Source organism: Crassostrea angulata, chromosome 1 (assembly GCF_025612915.1).
Source record: "Crassostrea angulata isolate pt1a10 chromosome 1, ASM2561291v2, whole genome shotgun sequence".
Classification (NCBI taxonomy): domain Eukaryota; kingdom Metazoa; phylum Mollusca; class Bivalvia; order Ostreida; family Ostreidae; genus Magallana; species Magallana angulata.
Genome location: NC_069111.1, coordinates 31,062,766 through 31,072,841, shown reverse-complemented (window position 1 = coordinate 31,072,841; position 10,076 = coordinate 31,062,766). Strand labels below are relative to the sequence as shown.

Below are 10,076 nucleotides of genomic sequence, written 5' to 3'. Positions count from 1 at the left end.
TTTGAATTTCCAGGAAAAAAATTTGTTGCTCTGTTAGTGAAATCTATCTTGTTATTATATATATATGAACATAGATTCTTATTTAAAAGGGTGTACATTTTTCTAATTTCCTTAATATATATGATTTACATTACATTTCCATGTACCATATCAATTTTATACTTTAGTGGCATGTTGAGATAATATTTACTCTCCTAATTTAATTAAAATTACTCTAACAAAATTAAAACAAGTGCAATTACTGAATTACTTACAAGAGTTAGTTCATCTCTAACAGCATGTGTTCTGTAAGTACTTGTAGAAAAGGGATTGGAGGACGGATTTATTGACAGTTTGACCATTTTAAAGTCTAGCAGCAAATGACTACATTTCTCACATGTTCTATTGTTTGTTTAAAGTTCCTTCTCTTCTTCACCATTCCATTTCTTGTGATCATTTTGTTATATCTTCTTTTTTTTCTTGTTTGTTAAAATTCAGCTCAAGAAAATACATTTTCATTATTGTTTGTTCCTCTATGTATACGAAAAAACTATTTATAGAAGGATTTGTATGAAATGTTGTCTTTTTTATCAAAAGGAAAAAAGATTTATCTGATTTTGTGGAACTATGGTTGTTATATTGATCAGGGGAAACAAGTGTTGATTTATCCTTGCAGTGTGTCATTTAGGTTGTTGGAGGAATCCCGAGGTTGTAGGAATGAAACATCTTTATTTATGCTTTGATCAATTTTTAAATCTGTATACTTTGTTAATGCTTAATTTTGCAATAAATTGCTTATACATATTTACTTCATTGTTGTTGCCTTGTATTCAATGTGTTGTTGCAATGTAATGTAGAAAATGTTCATATTTAAAATCATACTGTAATTCATCAATAACTTGGCTCCTATAGCTAAAGTTAAGAGAGTTACTGCCCAAGATCTACCCTCCTGAGGGTTGAACAGGTCTTGAGGCAAAAGTTTATGGGAAAAGAATTTCTTGAGCCTTGGGTGACTGATGGAAACAGACAGTTCTACAGACCCTTTACTATGTAATAGTGTTGATTTGATAGATTAAAAAATTGGACTGTTAGATGGATTTTAAACTGCGTCACTTCCTTCAACCCTTTAATACAGTAATATGGGTCAGCTAATCGGTCTCATAAGTAAACCCTTTAATCCTCCACCCATCCGCAAAAAGCTATACCGGTATATGAGGTCCCCTACCCATAACATTTCTTTATTTTTTTGGTCTAATGCCCCGTATAAAACAAATCGCTATAACATTGTAGGATATAAAGCCGTTATGTGTTTATGAATTTTTATTTTAATTAACTGTACCCGGACACACAGTGTCCAATATTATCATGAAAAACGTTGTCACAGACAACATAAAAAGTAAATCACCGTCACAGACGATATCACAGATTGGTTGAATTAAGCAGATTGAAATTCCATCTGAATCAAGATGACCGTTTCTTGATAAAAACGTTTTCACAGACAACATGAAAAGTTTATCAGTCAAAGTCGATATTACAGATTAGTTGGCAATGGTTGCCACGGGCAACAAAAAAGAAAGCCCTGAAAGACGCAGTGATTCAGTTCTTTGACCGTTTATGGTCCAAGAAACTGCTTAACAGGAGGGTATCAGGTATCAAGTTAGGAGAACCTCGGATCCTCCGGGGCTGTCCGATTCCAACAACTAAACGGAGACATTCTACCAAACAGGTCCATAGAGACAGCGGGTCCGGACGTCTGCGGGACCTATGGAGTAAAAGCGGTGATTTAATTTTTACTGCTAGTAAAACTAGTTTTCAATGATAATATAAACACAATTTTTATTTAAAATAATTCTGGTGGTAGCGCTCCCTATTTAATTATGAATTCTAGTAAATAGTCCAAATAAAATTAACATTAAGATATACGTGTAAATGGCAAGGTACGCACTAAGTACACAAACTAATTTAAAATAGGGACATTACTTCCGAAAAATCATCACATCCAGCACATCTATACTTTCGATTTTAACAACAACAAAATGCTGAATTCGAAAGGACCGATATTCGCAGAAAAAATAATGAATTCGGTAATCTTAGAATGCATAACTTCAATAAGTCATTTAATAAAAAATATAACGATCTCTTAAAAAGAAATTTATCCCAAATTCTGTGCAACAGTATAAGAGGATTGGTGCTGACCAAATTTACATTGCTATTTAGTTAAAATTCCATGTTTAGAAGGACCGAAATTCTCAGAAAAATAATGGAATTGGAATTTTCTGGTAAAATACACATATGTACACATTATGTCTTAAATCCCTGCAAAGTTTTGGAAATTCTGCGCATTGGTTTAAAAGGAGCTGAGCTTACCAAAATTAACAAGACTAACGGACTGACTAACTGACTTACGGACAAACAGACAAAAACATGATATCTCACGCTACAAGATGCATGTGGTATAATAAGGGTTTTTACCTTGTTGTCTGAATCAGTGAACAAAGTGGAGCTGACACTGTTGGTGTGTTCTAGAGACTGGACACCAGGTTTTAGATGTTGACGCTCGTTATGTGTAGCCCTCTCGCGAGCAAGCATCTGCAAATTAATAACAGAGTGGTAAATTGTTATCTTATCTTCAAATTAAAAGAACTACATTCAAAGCCTGGTTAATATTACGTACCTCATCGTACGACTCTTCCCTTGCAGGTTGTGTTTGATACTTGATGTTAGCCTGGTGACGCTCTGCGTCATATGACTGTTGACGCATGCATGGACGCCCGTCACTGCCATATCGTCTGTACGCTGCGTCACGTCTTGCCTCTTGGTTATCAGACTGACGACTCTCTGTCACGTATTGCTCAGCGACCGTTGACTGTAACAATAAATAAATAAAAAATATAGCACTCCATTACAGATATTCAGTGGGGCAAAAGTCATCCCATTATATACATGTATATTAAGAATTTCTCTCTTACCCAGACACACAATTTTTTCTCGGGTCTCTCAGGTGTATTAAACCATGGCCCCTTTCTCTTTGCATCGTTTGGTCCAGTCAGAGCAGACGACTGAGACTCCAGGGATTGGTGAACCGAAGGTTGCGGGGCAGCCGAACCACGGCGTGGGTCACAAACACTGCCTTCCCTGTTAGCGAACTGTGCTAGTCCCACACAAGCACTGCCTTCCCTCTTGGGTAGTTGTGATTGTCCCACACGAACACTGTCTTCCCTTTTGGGGAGTTGTCCTCTTGATCGTCTCCCAAACATAAGACGTGGATCACCAACATGACTTCCCTTTAGTTGTACAGCCGGCTTGGCGTCCTCATCTGGGATGGTGATCCTTATCAGCTTCCAAGGAAGTAATGTATCAGTTATCTTAGAGCCTGCAGCTTTTGTATCAGTTTGCTTATAGCTAGTTGTCGCTATGGCATCAGTCTGCTTACAGCTTGTGGCCGTTGTTTTGTAAGTTTGTTCATGTTTGCTAGCTGCCGCTGTCACACTCTGCTCAGAATATCTGACGGGTGACATAGCTCTCGGTGACGAGGGAGGACTGTCCAAATAGCTGGTCAGTCCCAGGTCCTCTAGAGTCGGTGTCGGGTGATACATGATGGTAAGGTAGTCAGGAGGGGCATACTTGTCGATTGGCTTGACCTGAGGCTGCAAAATAAAGTCAAATGTATGAAACGACTGAATAATACTAAATGAAGTTCAAATACATGCAAAGATATAGATTTGTAACGGACAAAATCATCTTCAAATTGTTTTTTCACTGAATTTACCGTATATCCAGGGTTTTTTCACGTGTCACAAAATTTGCGAAAAGGAAGAAAATCTTATACATTTTTAATTTGCGTCAGCTATTTTTTGCGATTTATACAGTTTCTTATAAATAGAAAATGATACAGGATATAATTTCTGCGTATTCAATTATTTGCGATTTAAAAGAGATCGCGAAAATTACCGGATATACGGATATATAATGACTAGATGGTCAGTTGTGTTACCTGTTTCCTGACTGGTCTGTCAAATCTTGGTTGTGACTGATCATGAATTTGAAGTGTATCACGTCGTGACCAACAAAAAACGCCGTCATTGACAAAGTCAGTCTTGGTTTGTGCACGATGTGCTTGTTTCTCGCTGGAATGAGTAGACTGGGGCCCATGAATGTGGGACTGATGTCCATAAGACTGGCTTGATTGGTGCCCATGATTTGATGGATTTCCGTGAGCATGATTTGATTGGTGCCCATTAGCATGGTTTGACTGATACCAATGTCCGTAATTTGAGTGTTGAGCATGGTTTGAGTCATGTCCATGACGGTGGGTAGGTTGATAGCCACCAACAGGACGACCAGTGGGTACATTCTGGGACAGACTGGTCACTACTGACTCAGACCCTACATGCTGACCTGTGTAGGAAGTCCTGGCAGTGTTAGTTTGATTGTCTCTCTGTTGAGATTGAACCTAAGAAAAAAGATTAAATAAGGCGGTTTAATCTAAAGAGCAGGCAAATTTACATTAATTTTCTTAAATTTACCCGACTTATACAAACAAGGATACGGTATTAGTTTTTTACCGGTACCATTTTCCTAACTTACCCACTGCAGCGCGCCATTGTCAGATCTTTGGGCGGTGTTTGATGTTTTAGAGCCTGTATGGCAAGTTTGATGCACATGGTTCTTAGTGTTTAGTCCAATCTGTAGAAAATCAGTTTAGTTTAATGAATTTTGTAAAATATGATAACTGGCGATTTCATGTTTATAAAGGAAATTCAAATAATTTCATAACTCAGATATGGCTTGCTGCAAATGTTGCAAAATAGAAATAGAATATTAATTCCAGACACTTACACATTGGATATACTAGAACACAGTGAATTACACGGTGCTAGATATAACAAAATCTGAGACCTGCTGAGACAGGCCGGAAGTGGAGGACGGGGTCAGTATGTAAAGTCCCAGCCTCTTGTAGAAACTGGAGGTGTCCTCCGCCACAGAGGCGGACTCGACTCTCCTCTGAAACAGAGAGGAGATCCATGATATGTAATGTTACTGTTCACTATTCAATAGTGAACATAATTAATATGTTTTACGGTGCTACCGTTCTGGCGAGCGCAGCAAGAATTACACATACCTTGCATCATTGTCAACTTATAGTTTTATTTAGGTATCAACGAATGTCAAAGAATTTTTGAGAGAGTATTGCTCTACAATAAATATGCCAAAGGTACTAATTTTAATGGTTATGATACATACAGCGCAACCCCCTACCCCGCCAGAGAGAGAGAGAGAGAGAGAGAGAGAGAGAGAGAGAGAGAGAGAGAGAGAGCGGTTCCTGTTTGTAGGTGTGTAATTTCCCACTTTTAAATTTGATGGTCTGACTATATGCCATATCTACATATTTTTTCTAAATGTTTATTTTCTCATTTTATTCCTTTTTATTTAGTTCAAAATATCCTATTGTTTATTTCCTCCCTACTCATATACTTACCTGCCTACTGTACATGCATGCACAATTAGCTTAAAAATGGATCGATATGACAGTAAAGTATGGCTCTTGCTAGTATATATACATAAAATCTCTAGATTAAAAAAAATTAAAACAAATCATATGTCAGTGAGGCAGGTATCGCAGTCTATACTAAAATAGCCAGTACACTCATTACAGATGTTTGATCCACCTCTAAATTTATCGCGGGAAATATAGCGCGAGTGCACTGTGACGTCATCCATGACTTTGTTCGTCTTTGTTTACGTTTCTCGACTGAATACGGAGGTATGGAAGCATGCAACAAATCTTTTGAGTCTCGCCAAAGCATATGTGGTACTCAAAACGTGTCTTCAAACTTTAAGTCACCGTAAATTACGAGTTAAAAGTCGGCCATTTTTGGCATAGCACCACGGGTGAAAACATTAGAGAGCATTATGGGACGTAGACAAAAAATTTTGTTTGATGAACTGTAGGTTTAGCTCGTTCTTTTTCCCGCGCACACTGGTTCTTAGAGCTCGCTTCGCTCGCCGGCGCTGCGCGCCGGCGAGCTGCGCTCGCTATAAACATATGCAATTCGGCAATACTAAATTCTGAGACACAGTACATAGTCATTTGTATTCATGTGACATAAGTTTATTTAAAACATGTGCTACAGATATACCGAAGTAAAACTTCCGGTACAGAAACACAAGTTCATGTGCAGAGAGGATTTGGTAAGTGCAGGTGTTTGTGTGTGTGTGTTTGGAAGGGGGGGGGGGTAGGATTGCATAGGTTAAACATTTATACTATAGGATAGAGCACTTTTTGGTATCAAAGATTCACTCTCGCATTTATTTCATCAGTGTTTTTGTCTCAAAAATTTCATGTTTGGGCTAGAATAAAAAATTATGGTAAAAACAATAGAAGACAAGGGGGAGGTGGGTTTTGGATGTTGTTGTTTAGTATTGAATTTTCTCTTTTGGTCGACGTTACTTGCATAGAAACTCAATAACAACAATATAGATAGGGTACCAATAAATTGTTGTTGTTTTTTTTTTATCGATTTTAAAATAGAGACTAAATAAAATAAATGATAAAATCATAAATTCATCATTATATCTCCGTTGCTATGGAATACAATCCCGTCTCTTAATTCGGCCAGAATCGGAAAAACCATAAAATTAACTTTTTAAACACAAAAAAACCTACCAAAACCCAAACAAAGCAACCAAAGAGGATCCTCGATTCGAAATTTCCTTGAATTGTGGAAATTTAAGTGATAAATCTGAAACCTCCGAGAGTCATGGCTACCAAAGATTGGAGCGATGGCGGCCGTTCCTTGAAATTATCTAAATTGCACGTGATCTCTACGCAACCCACGAGAGAAAAGATCACAAAAACAATCTTTACCCTCTTATTCATGCTTGGAATCATTTTCTCTTTTGCTCCGATCATTTCTTTCTATCAAATTCGCAATTTTTATCTCTCGGCGTTCAGACACGTCTGTTCGCTTCGACTAATTCGTAAAGAATGAGCCGTAACCACAAACAAAACGTACCTATATATGTAATTGCGTTGGCAATAGCAACGTCAGCAACAGTCTCTATCCCCCTTCTTCCCCACCGAACGCAGACTTAGTGGACACATTATTTATCTATTAGGCTAAGCCTACTTAAAAAAATTATAATCAAGAAGTTGATAGTTAGTTTGACAGTTATGCTTAACGTATTCTTACCTAAAGTTAGTGTAAAAAAGACAAGATTAGTGATGATAATATAGAAAAGTTCAAATCCTGCGGTATTCCATTCCTCCTATCGTCTGCCATTACAAGGGAGGTTACTCTGTTCTATAAGATATAAAAAGCTACAGAGTTATCTTTCTTTTATTAACGTGCTTAAGGGAAAGGGGTAGGTATTTTGAAAACTAATTCTGAAAAAGTGAGAAGAAGTAAATTTTGCTTTAACTCGTCAGATATTTTAACTTTTCGAGTTCGAAAATGTTTTAAAGATGTGACATATGAGCCCGTCCTATGATATGGCGGTAGTTAAATCATTTTGTCAAAAATCTATCAATACGGAAACTATTTCCAGAAACCAATGTTATTGTAAGTTTCCTATATTATATACCACAGTGATGTTCAGCGTGCCTCTGTTTACTTATGTCTAAAAATATCCTGACGTCAGATGTCAATATCAGCGCGTGCTACTATAAGTAAACAGAAATACCGCGATACCATAGAACCCGCGATATGATAGGAATCAAGTATAAAAAATATAACATGCTAGTTGTTTGCAAAATTTATTTTTAAAGTATTGCCGTTAACAGTGATCTCCTGACAAGAAATGAAATATACCAAAATAAACATCTTCCATTTCATATTTGAATCATGGTTTTGTTCCAAAGTAAAAACAGCACTAATCACATACATGGAAAAAAAATACTGCACACTATTGTAAGAAATATTTGTTTAAATGCCAACACATTAACTTTTTCATGTTTTTCTTATAAAATGTTATACATTTATCCCAGAGTCCACACATCTGTGTGTGTGTGTGTGTGTGTGTGTGTGTGTGTGTGTGTCTCTCTCTCTCTCTCTTTCTCTCTCTCTCATATATGGGCACGTTTCTTTTTATCAAATATAGGTCTTTGGAAGTTCCTTATTGTCTAAATAAGAAATGGAAGTAAAAATGTATATTGAAATTGTATCTTATATGTATCTGAAAATTCATATTGCACCCCTCTTACGTGTACAAATGATTCGATAAATGTATCCAATCCTGCTTTCTGTCCTCAACACGCATGTCAAATGTTCTGCTGCATGCAATATGGATAGATTGAACACGGTAAGTTTGTACTGGTCCCTGCTGACAAAACAGGAAATATCGTTGTCTTTGTTTATAAGGGTCATTATATAAATTGTATATTAGAAGAACTTGGATTTCATTCCACAAGTGGCAGTCCAACTTATACTCATAGCTCTCTTTTCAAATAGGAAATTCTTCAAAATCATAGGTCAGTTTTGAATATTTTCAATGTTTCCAACAACCAAAATCAATTTGAATTACCTTCACTATATTGGCTTCCTAAACTTTATAAGATTAAAATCTTTTAATACAAGGATATATAACAGGTTCCAGTAAATGTTCTACAAAGCCTCTTTCTTTACTTCTTACTAAAATATTAACAACAGTAAAGGTGAAAAGAGTACCGTGCAACAGTATATTCTAGAAGCCTTGTAAATCAGATGTGGATAATTAAGAATTCCAAGGAACTTTAAGAAAATTTGAAATCCCAAAATTTTACCAAAATCAATAGCATCAACACTGGCGACTTTTTTTTTTTACACTTTTTATACAACCACCCCACGATAAATTAAAGTCCATGCTTTTTGGCATCACTGATAGCTGCTTTTTCAATAAAAATGGATCACGTTAATTTGCCTACCTTGTCATTGGTCATTCACAAAACTATTTTGTTAAAAACCATTCAGATTGCGCACACAAATACTCTGAAGTGGATATTAAATAGATGCTTGAGTTTCTGATAGGCAACATCTATGTAGTTTTTGGAAATCAGGTCTTCCAAAAATCTGTTGGAATTCCCATGGATACCAATTGCGTCCCATTGTTAGCAGACCTATTTTTGTATTCATATGAAGCAGAATTTTCTCAAAAACTCGTGCGTGAAACAAAATTAAACACTGGCTGTGGCTTTCAACTCAACATTCCGGTATATGGACAATTTTCAATTAACAATAGTTACTTCCTTACTTACGTCGACTTGATATATTCCAGTGAACTTGAAATAGAATATGCCACAAAGTCTGCGTCATCTGTTTCATATTTGGATATTTCACTGGAAAAACATTGATGGTAAACTAAAAAAAAAAATTCAAGGTAAACGTGATGACTTCAAATTTTGTTATAGTCAATTTTCTTTACTTATTTAGCATAACACCTTCATCACCTACATATATGGAGCATTTGTCTCTCAGTTAATTCGACACGCAAGGGCATGCTCAACTTGAAAAGTTTCTAAGGCGAGGCAAGCTACTGACAAACAAGTTGATAAAACAGGAATACCAACAGTCTCGATTGAAGTCATCATTTCGTAAGTTCAATGGTCGATACAACAACCTTGTCAGCAAATACAATCTTCCACTGGGTCGCATGCTGACTGACGTTTTTCATACTTATTGTTAGACCATGATTAATTAATGTTCTCCGATCCTTAGACTCAAAATATTTTTTTCATCATAAAAGTGTTATTTATCCTTCAAAAATCTATAAATGAATAAAAATTTTAAAAAGTTTTTTTAATGATGTTCATGCATTTTACGAAGTAATTGCAAATTTGGCCACGATGTATATAATGGAATGAATATACAAATTGAGATCAAATAAGAAAAAAACCCGGTTGTACCGGTGCATCGGTGGTTTGAACCCATTTTTCTTTATGTAGTTATTCTCCATGAATCCACTAAGCCAACCAGTTCTTTGAAATTTGTGTGGAATATGAACACTATAAGACTACAAGACGAATAAAAAAAATCTGGATAATTTAGAGTTATCAAACATTGCTGAGAATCAGATATCGTTAATCACGTAATTGTCTATGGATTTTTTAGTTTTCCCGATTA

General features: G+C 36.2%; 1 protein-coding gene across 1 annotated transcript; it reads right to left on the bottom strand.

Moving 5' to 3' along the window:
• Window positions 1-1,481: 1,481 nt before the first annotated feature.
• Window positions 1,482-6,892, bottom strand: LOC128160408 (uncharacterized). The gene is made up of 8 exons (XM_052823728.1): window positions 6,848-6,892; window positions 4,879-4,983; window positions 4,567-4,665; window positions 3,974-4,432; window positions 2,949-3,626; window positions 2,654-2,845; window positions 2,452-2,568; window positions 1,482-1,741 (listed from the first exon to the last, which is right to left on the bottom strand). The coding sequence occupies exons 1-8, from the start codon at window positions 6,890-6,892 to the stop codon at window positions 1,637-1,639; spliced, it is 1,800 nt and encodes a 599-aa protein (XP_052679688.1). The 3' UTR covers window positions 1,482-1,636.
• Window positions 6,893-10,076: the final 3,184 nt, after the last annotated feature.